Source organism: Gallus gallus, chromosome 10 (assembly GCF_016699485.2).
Source record: "Gallus gallus isolate bGalGal1 chromosome 10, bGalGal1.mat.broiler.GRCg7b, whole genome shotgun sequence".
In the NCBI taxonomy this organism is placed as follows: Eukaryota; Metazoa; Chordata; class Aves; order Galliformes; family Phasianidae; genus Gallus; species Gallus gallus.
Window position 1 is genome coordinate 2,275,642 of NC_052541.1, and position 18,685 is coordinate 2,294,326.

The 18,685-nt window shown below is 53.0% G+C and overlaps 2 protein-coding genes across 3 annotated transcripts; both read left to right on the top strand.

The window, feature by feature from the left end:
* Positions 1 to 1,015: 1,015 nt before the first annotated feature.
* CD276 (CD276 molecule) lies at positions 1,016 to 9,561 on the top strand. Of its 2 annotated transcripts, XM_015278823.4 has the most exons (8): positions 1,016 to 1,069; positions 1,462 to 1,528; positions 3,653 to 4,003; positions 4,082 to 4,378; positions 6,037 to 6,174; positions 7,505 to 7,546; positions 7,721 to 7,756; positions 8,475 to 9,556. In XM_015278823.4, the coding sequence occupies exons 2-8, from the start codon at positions 1,489 to 1,491 to the stop codon at positions 8,495 to 8,497; spliced, it is 927 nt and encodes a 308-aa protein (XP_015134309.2). In that variant the 5' UTR covers positions 1,016 to 1,069; positions 1,462 to 1,488; the 3' UTR covers positions 8,498 to 9,556. The 2 variants fall into 2 exon arrangements, with proteins under 2 accessions (XP_015134309.2, NP_001280123.1); NM_001293194.2 differs by lacking the exon at positions 1,016 to 1,069 and having other exon boundaries at positions 1,454 to 1,528; positions 8,475 to 9,561.
* Positions 9,562 to 13,497: 3,936 nt separating this feature from the next.
* Positions 13,498 to 15,806, top strand: ZP3L2 (zona pellucida sperm-binding protein 3-like). Its single transcript, XM_015278968.4, has 7 exons — positions 13,498 to 13,951; positions 14,437 to 14,555; positions 14,636 to 14,739; positions 14,928 to 15,105; positions 15,180 to 15,300; positions 15,408 to 15,499; positions 15,585 to 15,806. The coding sequence occupies exons 1-7, from the start codon at positions 13,544 to 13,546 to the stop codon at positions 15,793 to 15,795; spliced, it is 1,233 nt and encodes a 410-aa protein (XP_015134454.2). The 5' UTR covers positions 13,498 to 13,543; the 3' UTR covers positions 15,796 to 15,806.
* Positions 15,807 to 18,685: the final 2,879 nt, after the last annotated feature.

Below are 18,685 nucleotides of genomic sequence, written 5' to 3' on the forward strand. Positions count from 1 at the left end.
AACCCCGTGGCTCTGTGCACCAGTTTCCTGCTGCATACACAATCTCTTTGCATTCCAGTCCTGGAGCTCTATGTACCCCAATCCCTCAATTTCATGCACCCCCATCTTGGAGCCCCACAAACCTCAATTCCCCAGCTCTGTACACACCAACCCTCAGGCTCCATGCACCCCAGTTTCCTCGCTCTGTGCACCCCAACCCTATCACTCCCTGCACCCAAATTCTCTCTGCATCCCAATACCCCGTTCCAGTGAACCCCAATCTTGTTGCTGCATGCACCCTAGTCCTCAAGCTCTGTACAACCCAATTCCCCACCTCCACACACCTCAATGCTGCAGCTGCTCCAAACACCCCAATCCCATGGCTCTGCGCACCCCAACCTTGGGCATCCCAATTCTGTCTGCATCCCAGTCCCACAGCTCCATACACCTCAGTCTCCAAATTCATCGCACCCCAATCCTGTGGCTCCACGAGCCCCAATTCCCCGAGTGCCCCCCACCCCTGCTTCCTTGCACCTCAGGTCTCCCTGCACCCCACTTTCCCATCTCCATGCACCCAACCCTGCAGCTCTCTGCACACTAATTCCCTCTGCACCCCAACACCCCATTTCTGTGCACTCCAACCCTGGGGCTCCCTACACCCCAGCCCCCCACCTCCATTCCCCAGCCCCACGGCTCTGCGCACCCCAATTTCCCGGCACCATGCACATCTCTATGCAACAGTTCCCCGGCTCCATACACCCCCACTCTCCCTGCACTCCAGTCCCAAAGCTCCATGTAACTTAAGCCCCTAATTCCACGCACGCCAGCCTCGGAGCTCTACGAACTTCAGTTCCCCACCTCTGTACACCCCAACTCTGGGTCTACGCGCACCCCCGAACCCCACCGCTCCGGCCCACTCGCCACGGCCGCAGCCCCACCTCCGCCGCGGGGACCCCGGGCAGGAAGCGGCCGCAGCCAATCAGCGCCCGGGCCGCGCTCCCGAGCCGAGCCGAGCGGAGCCGAGCGGAGTCGAATCGAACCGAGCGGAGCCGAGCGGCGCCGAACTGAGCCGAGCCGCGCCCTCCCCGCGGTAAGTGCGGGGCCCGGCGGTGCCCGGGGGTGCGGGGGACGTGGCGGTGCCCGGGGTCCCTTCGCCAGGCGCGGGCTGCTCCCGCAGCTCTGGTGCCTCCCCGTGTGGCTCCCAGGCTTTGTTCCGGGAAGGCGGAATGAATGGGGCCGGGCGGGATGGCGGTTTCCTCTCCGTGTTTTGGGGCAGCCCCCGAAAGCTCCACTTAGGGAGGAGATTTTCCCACGAATTGCTCCTTTTAAGTCGCTTTCGGAGCAAGTTTCCAGCTGGGAAATGGGCAGAACCCGCCGAGCTCCACGGGGAGAAAGCTTGGAAAGAAACAAAAAGGGGAGGAGAAGCGGTGAGGTTCCACGCCCTTTCAGTGTTGTTTTCTGTTTTCCCTCTTTTTCCCCCAGCTCGGGGTGCCAAGAAGAGGTGCGGTGATGCTGCTCGCCCTGGGAGTGCTGGTGCTCGGCCTGGCAGGTGAGTGGGGCTGACCGAGGAGATGCCCCAGTGCTGCTTCATCCCCACTCAATGGCTGTGAGCTGGAGGCAGTGCTCACGAGGTGGTCCTGGGGTCCTCGGGAAGCCTATGGGCGTGGGTGGCCCTAGAAAGTGAGACCTGTGGCTCTGATGGCCATGGGATCCACTGCTGTGATGGCTCTGATGGCCATGGGATCCACCACTGTGATGGCTTTGATGGCCATGGGATCCACCGCTGTGATGGCTTTGATGGCCATGGGATCCACCGCTGTGATGGCTTTGATGGCCATGGGATCCACCGCTGTGATGGCTTTGATGGCCATGGGATCCACTGCTGTGATGGCTTTGATGGCCATGGGATCCACTGCTGTGATGGCTTTGATGGCCATGGGATCCACTGCTGTGATGGCTTTGATGGCCATGGGATCCACTGCTGTGATGGCTTTGTACCCTGGGACCCCATAGCTGCAGTGACCCTGTAGCCCATAGCTGCGATGGCTCTGGTGGCTCCATAACCCTAGGGCTGTGATGGCCTTAGGACCCCATCACCCTGTTGGCCTTGGGACCCCGTGGATGCAATGGTCCTGGGTCCCCATGGCTCCGATGGCTTCCTGCCCCATGAACCTGTGGTTGTGATGGCCTTGGGACACCATGTCTCTGATGGCCATAGGACCTATGGCTGCAATGGCTCTGATGGCCTTGGAACCACATGGCTCTGATGACACTGTGCCCTGGGACACTACAGCTGTGCTGGCCATGGAACCCCTGGCTCTGATGGCCCTGGGAATCCGTAGCTCTGATGGCCATGGGACCTGTGGCTGTAATGGCTCTGATGGCCCTGGGTGCACATGGCTCTGTGATGGCTTTCTGCTCTAGGACCATGTGTCTGCAATGGCCATGGGACCCATGGCTGCAACGGTGCTGATAGCCCCAGGACCCCATGGCTCTGTTGGCTGCGGTAGACCTGGAACTCCATGGCTATGATGACTTTTGACCACTTGACCCCATAGCTGTGGTGGTTTTGTGTTCTGGGATGCTGCAGCAGCGATGGCAGTGGGATCCATGGCTCTAGTGGCTTTCTGACCCCTTCCTCTGCCACCCCCAGTCCTTCCTTCCTGGGTGCCAGTTTTGAGGCTCAACACAGAGGTGTTGACCCTTCCCCTAGACCCTTGCTAAGGTCTCACATCACCCTTGGCAGCCATCCCCTAAGGCAGTAGATGGTGGTGTCCCACAAGGGCAACGTTCCCCAGTTCCCCAAAAAACCCAGTAGGGGAAGGAGAAATCTCACCTGAAACCAAGGGAGATGCATCCCTGCAGCGTGGCACATCACCTCCTGTGTACTACATCGGAAAGGTAAAGGTGCAGCAGGATAAAATCCTGAGTTCTGTTACAGTCTGGGTCCATCTGAGCTCCTGGACCTCCTCTGGGCATGTCATCAGCATATGGCCACTTGCACAGAGGGATGTGGTGGCTCAGAGCCCTGTGCCGGTGCCTATGTCCCATGGCTGGGCTCATCAAGCTGGGATCAGGACATAAAGCCTATACAATACAGCCTATAAAATAATAATAAATTAAAATTATAATTTTAATTAAAATAAAAAATAATACAGCCTATAAAAGTGGCACCTTCCTTCGTCTCAGATGAGATTTTTCCTCTTTTCATATTATATATGGGGAGAACTGGGGAACACTGCACTTATGGGACATCACTCCTTGGGACCAGTCTGTGAGATGAGCACACTGAGAGGGTCTAGGAGCAGCAGAGGAACGTGGGCAGCACGTCCTGCTGTGGTTGGCACAGGAGCTGCCAGCTGGAGTGTTGGTGCCATCTAGCGCTCACGAGCCCAGCCACTGAGCTGGCTGGTTGTGGGGACATGGGCCTCTGTGTCCCCACAGCTGTCACCTTCCAGTCTCCTCTCCGTGGGGAGAAGCTGCACTTCCCTCTCAGCTGGCTGTTTTCTTCTCTCTGTCTACAAGACAAAGACCTCACCATAGCCCTTAACTACCTCCATTCTGTCCGCATCCCGCATTTGGGGTGGCTTTTTGTAGACCCTACTGAAACAAGCCATTCGGAGCCAGAGACGGGGTCTGACCACTGTATTCTTCTCATCCTGCCATCTTGCAGGTGCCATGGAGATCCAGGTCCCGGAAGAGCCCGTGGTGGCCCTTTATGGCCAAGATGCCACCTTGCACTGTTCTTTCTCCCCCGAGGCCAACTTCAGCCTGAAGGACCTCAGCCTCATCTGGCAGCTGACGGACACCAAGCGCCTGGTGCACAGCTTCTCCGACGGCAGGGACCAGCTGACCGACCAGGGTGGGGGCTACACCAACCGCACGGCCCTCTTTTATGACCAGCTGTCCCAGGGCAACGTCTCGCTGCTCCTGCGGCGCGTGGAGATTGCAGATGAGGGCAGCTTCACCTGCTTCGTCCGCGTCCGCGATTACAACAGCGCAGCCGTGACGCTGCAGGTGGCAGGTGAGATACGGCTGTGCAGTGCCATCCATCTGTCTCTGGGTGCAGTGGTCCTTCACGATGGCTTTCCTTTCCTTTCAGCTCCCTACTCCAAGCCCAATTTGAACCTGGAGCCCAATAAGGACTTGAAGCCGGGGGATCCGGCGGTTGTCACTTGCCAGTCTTCCTATGGCTACCCCGAGGCCAGCATCCTCTGGCAGGACAGCCACGGTGCCAACATCACTGAAAATGTCACCACATCGCAGATAGCCAATGAGGAGGGGCTCTTCGACGTGTACAGTGTCCTACATGTGCTGGTGGAGCCCAGCAGCACCTACTCCTGCCTGGTGCGGAACCCACTGCTGCAGCAGGAGACCCATGCCTCCGTCACTATCACGGGTGAGCTGGTGTGGGCCACATTTGGGGAATTAAGGGTGAAGATTTACCTCTGGAGGAGGTAAATCTGGTGGCACAGAATCAGCCCTGGGGTTGCACCATAACCCAGCTCTACCTCCCTGCCCATGGAGCTGCAGGATGGCTTGAGGCTGTCCTGTCTATCCATGCTGTTCCAATCCTGGTTCTGGAGGTTCTTGCTGAACTGCAGCATGGGGTTTTGCAAGGACTGTGTGAGGTTAGGGAAGGGTCCGGAGGTGTTTTTATAGTTCTAGCTTTGCTAGTTGCCCTGTCCCAGTGTAAACCACTCCAGAGAGCCAGTATAAGGCATGATAGTCTTCCTCTCCATAGAATGTAGACGTGCAGCCCCATCCCATCCCAATCCTACAGAAACACTGCATCCCTGGCACATTCATGCTGTCCTAATCCTGACCCAAACACCCTTTGGGCACCTGGAATTACAGTGCTGTTTCCCACCTGAGCTGCTTGGCATGGAGAGCGATGTCTCAGCAAACTTTCTGGCTGGTTCCCCAGCTTGCTTCATTTGTCTTTGAGCATCATTCAGCCTCACACTTTGCTCTGACAATGTCTTGCTCTGCTGGTCCGACAAATAAAGGGCTTAGCGGCGTTTATCCTGGATGGCAGTGACAAGGAGCGTGGGCAGGGCTCGGTCGAGGAGCCTTGTAGGGCTGTGCACAGGAGCTGGGTGACAAAACCCATGGCTGTGAGCCAGTGTGCCCCAAATCCAAACCTTCTGGGGCCAACAGAGGGTTTGAGGCCCCTCCTGTTGCCCTCAGGAGTCCTCAGAGATGCTCTGGGAAGTGAAGGGATGAGCTCCAGGAGATAACTCCAAGGAATCTGGCCTCTCAAACTCCACCAGTGTCTTGCAGGACCCATTCTTGGCACGCTCTTGACTTGGAGTGGTTTTCACTCACCCCCACTTGCTCAGCTTTTATTGCTGCCTTGGAGCTCTTTATAACCTCACACAATCTCCAGCAGTGTTAATTAGTGTTTAATTGGCTCTGCAGTTGCTGGGTTGTGAAGGCGGGTCCCTGGTGGAGCATCAACCTCTTGACTGGTGGCACCAAGCTCTTCCAGCAAGTGTCATACGGGCACCAAAAGTTGGCCATGGATAGAGAATGGAACAGCGATAGCACTTCTGTCGTTCCCTGTTTTTGCCCAAAAGAAGGAATTTTGTTGGTGAAAACTGAGGAGAGACTTTTCATGGGCTCAGAGCTGCTTTCCTTAGTGTGCAAGCAAGTGGGCAGTCTTAGGGTGAGGTCTGTGTGTGTCAGGGAGCTCCATGTTCACCATGTCCCCTGCCACCATGGGTCTGCTAAGGCAGAACAAGGGGGCAGATAGCCAGCCGGAGGATCTGTTCTTTCTGGGTTCCTCCTCAAAAGGGAACACCCCTGAATGGGATTTGCTCAGGACAAAGCTTTATTTGAAGACGAAGTGATGTTATGAGGAGAAAAAAATCATTCCTGATGCCCTGTGTGAAAGCCAACTTCTCAGAGTAATATCTGTGGAATAATACAGTGAAATAGGCCCTAAACCCCATCTGCTCTTTGCAGGGACAGTTCCCTGCCACCATGGGATCCCTGATACTGCATACTCCCTCCCTTAGCATTATAATTAATAGGGTTTCTGGTGTTCTCCCCAAGGCCAGCACCTCGCCTTCCCCGCCGTGGCTCTCTGGGTGACGGTGGGCCTCTCCATCTGCATCGTGGTGCTGCTCGCTGTCCTGGCTTACATCTGCCAGAAGAAGATCCGCCAGAGCTGCGAGGAAGAGGAGAACGCAGGTAGAGCATCCCTTGTCCCAGCAGCAGGTGCTGGGGATGGGGGCACTTTACCCTGCATGACTTTACCTTGGTGGTGGCACCTGTCAAAGACAGCTGCTGCCTGCGTGCATCTATCCAGGTGGCTCTTTCCTTTTGCGCACGGATGAGCTTTTTTTCCTCTGGTTTTTACCTCCCGGTGCACGTTCACCTTTCTGCGCTGCCCTTCTCCATCTCCTCCCCTGCCCCTGCAAGCATCCTCCACGTGTCTGATGCCCCGATGGCGCGGGAGCAGCTCCCAGAAGCTGCCTCCAAGCGTTTGCCACTGCAGAAATGTCTCACGCACTGACACGCGGAAATAGCAGGAGACAGAGCTGCTCCGTGCTCGCCCTTGCTCTCCTCTCTCCTTGCTTCTTGAAAGGATTACTGCAAGCCGTGCTGCTCTCTCCTGGGAACCACTCTGAAATGCACCCTTTGAAAAATACTGGTGTGCCCGCTCTTGTTTTCCGCATTCTCCCCCTCCTCTGTTTTGTTTCTTTTCATCAGAGAGGTGTTTGTTCGGAAAGTGGGGCTTTGTTCCTTTAAAAATAAAGCTGCTGTGCTCCGAAATGGCCGCAGCAGCCGCAGCAGCAGCAGCAGCTCGCTGGCGTTCCCCGCTTGTCTCCCTCTGGCTCCAGGGCTGATGCGTCTCGTGTTGCCAGAGCCGTGCCCTGACAGCCCTGTGCTGTGCAAACCGCAGCGCCCTGGGCCTTGTTCCCCCTCTCCCTGCCTGCTGTGGCTTTGTTAATTATGTTCTTATTCTATTTTATAAATATCTTTTTCCCTTTGTAGCACAAACCCCGGCGAGCGTTCCCTTTTGCTGGAGGATTCGAAGCACTGGGCAGTATGGCTGTGGCCCTGAATTCGATCCTTTAGCATGAGGACATCCTGTGATATTTTCTCCCTTCCCCCCCCTAACAAACTTTGCTTTAAACAATAACCCTGCGAGACCCTTTGTGGGAGCTGCAGGAAGCAGGAGCATTGCTTTTTGCTGGTCCTTCTGGCTGGAAACAGCATCGTAGGGATTCAGAGCATCCCGCCACCAGGGCTGTCCCTAAGCCCCTGGCTCCAGATGGCAGCCATGCTATAAATAGGGAGTGGAGCTGTGGGGTCACGCACAGCCAGGGAAGTGCCCCCCTCCCCCCCCCCGTGGGTTTCAAGGCTCAGCACAGGGCTGGAGGAAGGATGCGGGAGGCCGGGGGTACCACATCTGAGCAGAGGCAGGGAGGCACAAGCAGGGGGGCAGGCGTGAACCCAGCGAGGTTTTGGTGGAGGTCTGAGGATGCTTCACTCTCTCCTGATTGTTATCTTGTAGGGACGGAGGAGCAGGACACAGAGGGGGAAGAACAAAAGACAGGTAGGTGGGTGCTGCGGGTTGGTTCCCAGTGCTCCCAGTACCGTGCTGAGAAGGGAGCTGGGAGACACACTCTGGTTGCCCAGCCCCGCCACATCCCAACATGCCCAAAGCAGGGTGGGGAGGGTCTCGAGCTGTTCTGTGCAAGCTGACCACTGCTGGTTTTGCTTTTTGCAGCTCTGCAGCCACTGAAGAGCACGGAAGACAAAGCAGGTGAGTGTGTCTGCTGGGTGTCCTTGTCCTTGCCCATGCTCTGGTTAGAGAGGTTCATCTGTAAGGTGCTCCTGAGAAAGTTTTGTCTCCTGTGCAGGTTTTCCTTGCACACAGGGAGTTTTTCTGGGGGCCAAGACACACTGAAGCATGCCAGGCTTTGCCCCCATAGCTTTATTTAGCCTTCAGGGTGCTGGGTGAAAGCCTGGACCGTGAGAAATGGGATCAAACATCCCAGCTTCCCCTTCTGCTCCAGCCCTGTCCTGGTCACTGCCAGGAATTTGGGTCTCCCCGAGGCCCTTTTTCTTCTGAGGAGCAGCCAGGTACTGAATTTCAGATGAAAATCTGAGATTTGGATTTACGCTGATGTTGAATCACTGCTGCTTTCACCTTTATTAGCCCTGCTGTTTCTCTGATGCCATTTCCCCCTTCGCCAATAGATTTATATAAAAGCCTTTTCTCCCCTCCCATTCCCACACTTAGCAAAGCATTAAGTAGCTCTGCTTTCCTTTTTTCCCCTCTTCCATCTTCCATCTCTCCACTCTTACCTCCCCTCTGCTAGCTGCAGGCCACGTTTCCTGGTTTTTCATCCCAAAATTCAAGCCCATCTTCCCATGTCCATGTATCTGCCCCTAGGTATCTGTGTTATCCATGATAGGGAGATACAGGCAAGCACTAATTTTATTGTCTATTTTCTTCTTCCTTTTTTTTTTTTCCCCAGATAACGAGCAAGAAATTGATTGATGGGAGCTGGGCCAGCACCCCATGCCCCGCGCCAGCCCAGCCGTCCCCTGCGGTGACAAACCCAGGACACACCAGAGAGACAGGGACACCCCCGACCTGCTGCCACCCCTGCACCGAGTGCTGTCACTCTCTGTGTTTTCGGGGTGCCCTGGGGCTGGAGAGAGGCTGTGCCTCCCTTTAACCCCAGTGAACCCCAAAGCCACAGCCCGCGGGTCCGTCTGTCCGTCCTTGTCCATAGGGAGCACTGGGCTGAGCCTGCAGGGTGAGCATCACTGCCAAGACACGCTAGGATGTTTATTTCACCTTACACCACTGCACTTCCAACTGGACTTTTATTTTTGCCTTAAGTGCATGGTTATCCCATGCCTCTAATTAACCTGAAGGATTCTCCATGGAGGGTTCTTTCCCTGCCCCAACCCTGAGGCAGGGCTCAGGGAACAGCTGGGGCAGTGCGATGCCTTCACTTCGGAAGGGTTGGAAGAGGCAGGGGTTTTTAACAAGTGGTTAATGCCACCCCATGACCTGGCTTTAGCTCAGGAATGCTGGAAAAGAACCCACCAAAACCTAGTTTTTAAGGGAAAAAAAAGAAAAAACAACAAGACAAAAATACCATTTTTAAGGAAAAAACAGAACACCAAAATCTAGTTTTTAAGGGACGTTTCTACACCCGTTGAGTATACAACAGATGCCCATCCCCAGCTGGACCACTGTGCCTATTGCCTTATGAAGTGTTGAATCATAACTCATGCACAGGGTGTACTACAGCCTTAGCATCCCTGGACCCCCAAGTGTTTGTGACAAAAATAATGCTCTTTTAATGTGTTTTGGATAAAACCAAAATGGGTTTCGCTTGGATGGCTGCTGGAAGGGGCACCCAGTGCCAAAGTGTGTGTGACAATGGGGGACCTCTTGGCTTTTGTACGCAGGCTGAGGAATGGATTTGCTTGTGGTACATCACTTGGTCCAGCCATGGGTCTTCTGTTGCTTTTTGTTGTTATTTAACATCCAGAATCTGGAGGGTTTTGTGCCTTGACAAATAAACGCGTTGGTCGTTTTGGATGATGATTTCTGAGCTGGTGGTTGGAGAAGGGGAGAGTGAGGATGACCCGAGGTTCTTTCCCACCTTAAAACCCCATTTCCTTCACAAATCTACAACGGCTTATACTGTTTCTAGGAGAAAAATATTTTGGTGGTGGAGGAGGTCCAAGGGCACCTATCTGTAGGACACTCTGCTTCATACTGCATTAAATGTTTGGGTTGACTTCATGAGATTCACAGCACAGAAGAGAAAACCTGATGTCCATGTCTGATGTGTTTCCAGGGTGTTTGATGGCCCAGGCTGGTACTGCAAGACCTGCACTTATTTAAAGATGCTCACATATTAACATGTGTATGCATATTTTGTACCTCAGCTTTGCTCTGCCTCTGTCCCTCAGTCTTCTGCTGCCACCGTGGCCTCATCCACCACCAGGTGATGAGACCTACCTCGATAGCTCCTCTTTATTTTGGTGCCTAGAGCAGCAGGAGAACGAGCAAAATCCCAAAGGGCCGTCATCATCTCTGCACCAACTGCATGACATTTTTCTATACTTTGGCTGCTCTTTAATCCCATCCATCGGTAGGGTTTGATGAACAGAGGAGCTGCTGCCAAGGGATGGGGTCTCCTTCAACCCATCACGGCCAGCAGGGATTATTTTTAGCTGTCCTTCCCGGGCGTGCAGCCAGGCACTGCATTTTAATAGAAAAAATATTTCTAAAAGCGAGACAAGTTAAAGCGTGCCTGTATCAAAGTCATATTAGGGAGGGGATGGATGGTTATTTCATTTAGGGGCTGTGATATACAGTCTGAATTAAGCACCAGTGCAATTTTTAACGAGGTGCCAGGAGGTGCTATCAATATTATTTAGCGCTCAGCCAGCCTCTGGGCTGGGGGAACAACGCTGTTAACCCCCACTGCCCAATGCTGGTGGGTGATGGGACCAGTCGTCCTGAAGCTGAGGACCTTCGTGGGTATTAAATGGCCTAGGATATCTCCACGGGATGCAGGTTAATGGGATGGGATGCCTCCATGGTGCTCATCATCATGAACTTGGGACCAGGTGGTTTCTAGAGGTGATTTCCAGCATCAGATCTGTCATTCCCCATATGATCCAATGCACAGAGAGGGAAGGGGATGTCTGGGGGCACCCGTGTGCCGTAAGACAAGAACATCTTCTTGGCCCCTAAAAAGCTCCTCAGCTTCTGGGTCTCAGCTGCTGAAGGTGAGGAGCAAAGCCCCAGAGGCAAGGATGTGAGCTCACGTGAGGCAGAGGGAAGCAGAAGGTTTCTTAATTACTCAGCTCAGGAAAAGGGAGCTTGCTTTCCGTGGCAATTGGAGCCAGTTTAGAGCCATCCTTCTCCTCCTGCCCCAAAGATGCTCATGAGCCTCTTTTCAGGCATCAAGAGCCTTTGAAAAGCTCGTGCCCTGTGCCTAAATCCTTTTGGTTGGGGAATCAAAAAGCACTCTTTTCAAAAGATGGGTATTTTTAAAGCAGGGTCGGTATTTTCAGAGCCCCCTTCTCCCTCCTGGAACCCATCTCTTTTTTGCCTGGGTTGCTCCCTGCTGCCGCAGTGCATCTGGTCCCAATATGTCAGAGTTAACCAAGGGGTTGAGAGACGTTTTAATTACAGCCTTGGCTATCCGGCCTCGTTTGTCACGGGCAACTTGAGCGATGTATCCATCAGCACTTAGACACGAGCTGAAGCAGAAGGGAAGAGCAGGCAGTATTTATCTCGGTGACTCAGAAGAGAGAATTGAAATGAAACAGTGATGTCCTATAGAAGCCCCTACCTGGCATGAAGAAGTTGTCTTTGACCGGGGAAGTGAATGAGTGGTATTATTTTAAAATTCCAATTAAATTCCACTTTTTTTTTTTTTTTTTTTTTCCCCATGTATTTGCTGGGTGCGGCTCCTTTCTTTTTGGGATGCATGGGAGGATGCTAGCAGGGTGATTCGGGGGCCGTTTCACTGCCATTTAATGACCACGAGGCAAATCCCTTGGCTGTGCTTCTGAGCTGGGTGAGAGCATCGGGGCAGGAGGCAAAGTGAGGTTGTCATTGCTCAATGGGCCGGAGAGAAGCATGTGCTGCCTCAGGTAAGTACAAGTTGCCTAAGCATCGCAGGGTACCTGTTCAATTCCCCGATTAATACAGTATTTAACACTCCAGTGGAAAAAAGCACCCTGGCAAACAAACGGATGAGCCATCCAGAGAAGTGCTGACGGCGCAGTTATTTTCCACGCACGGGATAACTTTCCAGGCTCAGGGAAAAAAGCAGGTGCTGATGCTGGTTGGCTCTGGCACGTTCCAGGTGCATCCCTAGGGATGGATGAGATGGATGGCACCCACCCAGCCAGTGGATGGGGCTCCTAGCCCAGCGATGCAAGGAGCTGGGAGATGTCCCTGATGTCCTTCATCACCGCAGGAAATCTATAGTCACAAATGGAAAGGGCTATTCCTCCAGAGCTATTAAATGCAGATCACAGTGATGGATGTGGCCGGGAGGTGGTAGATTTTTCTCTTTTTCTCGCAGCCTATTGATCCCAAATGAGAACAAAAACCATTCCCACCCCTGACATTCAGCCTTTCCCACCCAGCAGGAGCTGGCAATGCTTAAGGCCCATCTATTTCCCATCTACCCAGCGAGCACGGGCACGAGCCGGGCTTGGAGCCGACCGCCGCTTCCTGAATTAATAAAGAGAGCCTGAGCCACCGGAGAGGTTTTTCTTGTTGTATCATTTATTCATCACTCATAAAACTATCCACGCTTTGGGGAGACCGCAGCAGATGTCTAATGCATGGGCCAGCAGGAAAGGGGGGTCCTGTTGGGATTCGGCTGCCTCCTGCAAGCCTGCGCAGCGCGCGCAACCCCAGACCCATCCTGCAGATGGAGAGGAAGGAGCTTCATCCTGCAAATCCCATTCTGTCGGGCAGGCGTGCAGCGCTGCTGTAAAAACACAGCACAGATACGACTCCTCGTGTTAAAATCCCTCCTGGTTGTTCAGCTGCAGGGCATCATCCCCATGTCAAGTGGACCCCAGTAGCTCCGCGTGACCCCCAACCTCCCCATCCCGCACGGCGATGTAGAGCCATTAGTCATCCTACTGTACGCACCAGCAGCTGTGCCAATTAGCATAATTAACACACGAGGGCCAATTAATCTCTTGATTATGCCTGCCATTCACTTATCAGCTGCTATTATGGGAAGATCGGCTTTTGTACCTCTGCTTTCTATGCAAATAAGCTGGTTATGATGCCTTCATTACTTGATATACAATTACCCAGTGCAGATACCCATGAAATCGAGCACGGACAGATTGTCAGCACATACGGGCCAGAGCCCAGGTGGAATTGGCAGCTAAAGAGCTATGAAAGCTCCCTTCATGTCCGAATGTACCACCTCGGCTGACGCTCACAGCTGGGCTTCTGGGGAATCTTTAAAATGCTGTGGGAGCCCCTGGCACAATGTTGGCCAATGTTAGCTCCATTTCAGCCATAGTAAGAGACACACAGGCACGAGGGATGATTTTGGCCATGGAGACACGCTGTGGGGCTGCTGGCCCTAGGTTGCATCTTGGTGCCGTGCCACTGGACACTGTGGCTGAGTGCACTCTCTTGCTACATAGGTACTAACAGGGACAGTGAGAAGGTCAGCAAGATCTGCAATCCAAGGAGATACAACAGAACACCCCACCATCCACTCTGGGTTAGCCCTGGTGGTGGTGGGGACCACCATGATCACCTCCCACTGTGTCCCTAACCAAGGTGACAGTGGCTGTTGCCATCCCAAATAGGTGAGACGCAGGGCAATGCTCCCTGAGGGAAGAATGGTCCCAGCTGATTTCCATTGACTTGGGTTGGCCCTGAATGCTCCAAGGGCTGCAGGAGGCCCCGCCTGCAGCTCCCAGCTGCATCCCATCTGGTCTACAAGGTATAAAAGGCATCTGAGCAACCCTTTCTCTATCTGCTGGGCTTTTTGTTGGTGGTGGTGGTGGTGTTGGTGCTAGGATGGGGTCTGGAGGCAGCCTGGGGGTTGTTCTGTTGTGCTGGATGCTGGCTGAAGCAGCATCTTATAGTCCTTGGGATTTCTCTCCAAGGGACTCAGGAGTCTTAAGGGTCCGAGGGGACTCTTCTTGGAGGCCACCCCAGGTGCCTTCCTTCTCCCAGCCCTCCCCGTGGGCGTGGGTGGACGTGTCCCAGCTCCAGGCTGCGTCCCCACTGCACCCCGTGTCTGTGTGGTGCCAGGAGGCGCAGGTGGTGGTCACGGTGCACAGGGACCTCTTTGGCACCGGGCGTCTGGTCCGGGCTGCAGACCTGACCCTGGGAACGGCTGCCTGCCCGGCCACAGCCCAGAATGCTGCTGAGAACGTGGTGACCTTCGTGGCTGGGCTGCATGAGTGTGGCAGCACCTTACAGGTGAGGTGGGATGCTAGGATGAGGGGCTGCTCCACCTTTGGTGATGCTGCTGCTTAGGGTGATGTGCTTTCTCTAGGCTGTGATCCATGGTGATGGGTAAATGCAAGTTATCGGGGGCGATGTGCTATTACACTGCCTAATTAGTCTTGGCAAATGTCCCAGTCCTAAAAATGACCTGGTAAAGGTGATGTCAAGGGCTGGGGTTATGGTGTAGCACTTATCTGCTTGCAGCAGAAATTAAGTGAGCTGTAGAGTGACTGTTGCAGGGCTGTTTTTCCAAGTATGGCTGCTATTCTTAAGCATAGGTGAGGCACCCAGTTAGCTGCAAGCAGGGCTTCTAGCTTTTTTTATTGGGTTGGAGAACATGAAGGACAGGCATGTCACCATGGCTGATGTATATCCATGTCCTAGTACAGTCAGTGCTGAGGCTTTGATTGACTGGTTTGTTTTACCAACTTATCAGCTCTCCCAAATGTCCCTTCCAGATGACACCAGACTCCTTGATCTACAAAACAAGTTTATTCTATAAACCTACTCCTGTTGGCAACATGGTCATTGTAAGGACCAGCCCAGCTGTAGTTCCTATTGAGTGTCACTATCCCAGGTGAGCACATAGAACTGTTCCTCTGCATGTATGGACTTACAGTGATGGTTGGGTGTTTGTTAACACATCTTTCCATTTAGGAGGAGCAATGTGAGCAGCAATGCTGTCCGACCTACGTGGGTTCCCTTCCACTCCACGCTGTCAATGGAAGAGAAGCTGGTGTTCTCCCTGCGCCTCATGAGTGGTGGGTGTAGTTCCCCAGCCCCATTTCCCTCTGCTACATGTATGGCCCAAGCAGAGCAAGACCTGGGCTAAACTGAAGCCTCAAAGAAGGGATACGTGGGTTGCTCCTTGGTTAAGGGGCCCTTTGTAAATGGAAGGGTGATGCTCGTTTCTCCAAAGCAACCTGTAACCTTGGCCTTCCTATTCCAGATGACTGGAGGACCGAGAGGCTCTCCAATGGTGTCCAGCTGGGGGAAAGCCTGCATCTCCAGGCTGATGTCATGGCTGGGAACCACATACCACTGAGGCTGTTTGTGGATGACTGCGTGGCTACTCTGAGCCCTGACAGGAACTCCTCTCCCCGATATGCCCTGATTGACCTCAGCGGGTAAGGGGGTGCCCTGGTCTGTGGGGTAATGCTGCAGATAGCTGGGGCCACCCTGATGTCTGACCTCCATTCAGGTGCTTGGTGGATGGGAGAACAGATGATGCCACTTCAGCCTTCATATCTCCACGGCCAAGGCAGGAAACACTGCAGTTCATGGTTGATGCATTCAAGTTTGCAGGAGATGACAGAAACTTGGTGAGAAGCAATGTCTGCCCTACCTGGCCTGGCCTGCTCTGATGTGACGGTGTTCTGCATGACCAAACTCAATTTATCTTGGGATGTTGGTTTAATTTCCCTTCCAGATCTACATCACGTGTCACCTGAAGGTCTCCCCAGCAGACCAGGCTCCCAATCCATTGAACAAAGCCTGTTCCTTCAACAAAGCCAGCAGCCTGTGAGTAGCTGAAGGACACGTTGGATGGGGACAGCTAGAAGGAGAGGGCTCACAAGTGATTCCTTCATGGGTGTTCCTCTTTCAGCTGGGCTCCTGTGGAGGGTACTGGAGATATCTGCAGCTGCTGTGAGACGGGTAACTGTCAATTATATGGAGGATACTCCCGGAGATCGAACCCTCTGTCCAGATGGTCAGGGAGACGCTTGAAGAGGGACACCTCTTCCAGGCAAGGTAGGGCTCAGCGCATCCTAAATGCAGCCCTGAGTCATGGTGACCTTCTAGCTTGGGATGGCTGAGGTGCTGGGTGGTCTGTGGGAAAGAGGTCATGTCTCAAGGACAAACTTAGCAATGAAGAAGAGCTGTAGCTGTCCTTATGTCAAACCACTGGAAACCTACTCTTGTGAGGGCTGCCTTCCTGTAAGCCCTGAAATATGGAGTGATCAGGAACTCTCTCCCACGAGTTCAATATGTTTGTGTCCTCTTAGATGTGCCCTTGAGGAGAGCAGAAGCTGAAGTCTCAGTTGGACCACTGCTAATCCTTGATCCAGCTCAGGGATTGTGGAGTTCCTCAGGACGTCGTGTGCCAGCAGGGAAGGCACCACAGGGTATGTGGGTTCTGTGTACAACTGTGCCTTCGTGTCTCAACTGAAGGTGACTCTAGGTTGACCTAATCATGGCTTTCTCCCATGATTTCATACCTATACAGAATCTCTAGCATAATCCCCAGAAGACAGCCTGGGGAATAGTTTACTGACACGTCCTGCGAGTTCTGCCACTGGCAGATGGTGGGAAGCCATTAGATGTGTAGCAAGGGGATTTCTGTCTCTTCCAGGTGCTGCTGGAGGACTTCCTATGCCGGTTCAAGTAGCCATGATCATAGCTGCTGTTGTGCTGAGCTTAACTGCCCTTGGAATATTTCTTGTGTGCAAAAGATACAGTCGCCCTCCCAGTGTGTCGCTGTAATTCCCTGTTCCTAATAAAAAGAAATGTTTCTGTCCTCCCTCTGCCCCCAGTGGGAAGGAGAAATGGCAGCCTTGGGTCTGGTCTGCTCCAATGGGGGTGAGATGAGGCACTGGCCTCCAGGTACGCCAGGGCTGGTGTGGCCACAGGTGCTGGTTTAGCTCCTATTTGGGGCTATCAGAGGAGAAAATCAATGCTGCTGACAGATGCTAAATGGATTTGGGGCTTTAGAAGTCCTATTAGCACCACTGAAGATGAGGAGCAACTGAAAGACACAACAGCAGCTCTGTCTGGGGCTTGTTGATGGTAGGAGTTGATACAGCCTAGAAGAAGAGTCCCTGCCTCTGAAGATAAGGGGTGGAGGTAATATGATGTTCAATCCCTCTCCTTGTCCTGTAGCTTTTCCCCCTCCTGCACAGCATAAGCTTATCTGCTTGGCTAAGGTTGCTGATGGTGCGTTCTGCCTGGAACTCAAAGCTAACCGTGAGCTCTTCACATCTCAGCTCCTAATGCAATGAGTTCAACACCAATTACTCTTATCAGGAGCTTCAGTAACACATGTCTTTCTCAAAAGTTGCTTGTTTAGCATGTCCTGTGTGTCACTTGCAGCAGGGACACCCTGGGGGCAGTGGTCACCTACAGTCTTTCTCCTGTGGCCAGATGTCCATGTGTCTTGCAGCGCTAGCAGGTATGAAGTCATCTGCACTGCATCAGCTGAACTGCCTTGTTTCATGCAATGTGGGGTCCTGTGTTCCTGGGTGAGTCAGCAGTGGAGGCAGATACCTTGAACCAGGAATGTGTCTTGGCTGGGGATGGTGTGCTTTGCAAGGGGAATTCCCAAGCTTGTTGGCTGCCTTCTGTCCTTGTGTTCTTGATTTCCATCTATGCAAGAAGGCAAATACTTAGTGCTTGCAACAACCCTATCCAATGAGGTTAAACTTTTGTCTCTTAAGGAGCGGTGAGGTGTTGGAACGGACTGCCCAGGGAGGTGATGAAGTCACTGTCTCTGGAGATCTATAAGGGAAGAGCAGATGATGCACTGAGTGATGTGACATAGAGCAGTGACAGGCATGGGCTGATGGTTGGACTGGATGACCTTAGTGGTCTTTCCAGCCTTGATGATTCTGTGAACCCAGCAACCCTCTTCAAGCTGAATCCTAGACAGACTATGCAGAAGCCAAGCAGTGAGCCAGAGAGCAATGCCAGCAGCTCCAGTTCTTGTGCATTTTGTTCTGTTTTTTTTGCTATATCTCTCTATATTTGCTGCTGATTAAAGGCATTGCCTCCTCTTGGCAGCTGAATCATAGAATGAGAATTGTCATCTTAATTTTTTTTTCTTCCCCTTAAGCTCTTGGGCTGCACAACCCTAGCCATTAGGCTGCAATCTAGCACTGCTGATTTTCCTTACAACACGCTCAGACAAAACCTGAGCAGAGCTATGTTGCTGCAAATGATCCTTCCCTAACAGCCTTATGCAACCTCTTGTCGAGGAATGATCCTGTTTGCATGGAGCAATTAGCCTGGCACTTGTGCTCTGTGGGGTGTGAAGTAGGATCCCCATCCCTAGGCGAGCTTGATTTAGAAGCCTGGGGACAATGTGCTGAGGGAAAATGTTTCCTAGTTCTCTTTTTCAATGAATTAAGCAGCTGAGCTGAAATAATCGGGTGGAAAAACGAGACAGCCATGTAAAATTTCCTTATGGGTTGAAATTTCCCCAGATCAGGCTGTCAGCCTTCATGTTTGACGCACGAGCTGCTTCGTGGAGGAGCTGCAGGAGATTAAAACCCCTTTCTCTTAATTTTTGGCTTGACAGAATGACGTGCCCAGGGAGGCTGAGCTGAGTGTGGCCAGGCAGATCCTTAGGGTGCACCAATGGGGTGCTGATGGCTGACACTAGGGCATGGGGACCACCATATGATGGTCTCTGGTGGTGGCTCCTTCCAACGATGTCCTCTTCACTAACCTGTTAAACCCTTTGCCACTGGTGTCCAGAGGAGCTAAGCATGCTTGGTGGACCCACATAGGATACAAAGAGGATTGGGTGAGCTTGAGGAAACCTTCAGGGGCTGTTGGTGCAGCTCATGGACCCATGGCTGGAGCTGCTCCCACTGTGGTGCTCAGTCTGCATACTTGTGCACGCAGCATCCCATAGCTGCTGCTTCTGGTCTTTATTAGCATTCGTTTCCCTTGCACACATGAGCACCTGAGTAAAGACTTAATTAGAAA

Coding starts and splice junctions, on each gene's coding strand:
- ZP3L2 (XM_015278968.4), top strand. CDS start 13,544: ATGGGGTCTGGAGGCAGCCTGGGGGTTGTTCTGTTGTGCTGGATGCTG. Junction 15,106..15,179: donor GCCCTGATTGACCTCAGCGG/GTAAGGGGGTGC, acceptor ACCTCCATTCAG/GTGCTTGGTGGATGGGAGAA. Junction 15,500..15,584: donor TTCAACAAAGCCAGCAGCCT/GTGAGTAGCTGA, acceptor TTCCTCTTTCAG/CTGGGCTCCTGTGGAGGGTA.
- CD276 (XM_015278823.4), top strand. CDS start 1,489: ATGCTGCTCGCCCTGGGAGTGCTGGTGCTCGGCCTGGCAG. Junction 4,379..6,036: donor TGCCTCCGTCACTATCACGG/GTGAGCTGGTGT, acceptor GTTCTCCCCAAG/GCCAGCACCTCGCCTTCCCC. Junction 6,175..7,504: donor CGAGGAAGAGGAGAACGCAG/GTAGAGCATCCC, acceptor GTTATCTTGTAG/GGACGGAGGAGCAGGACACA.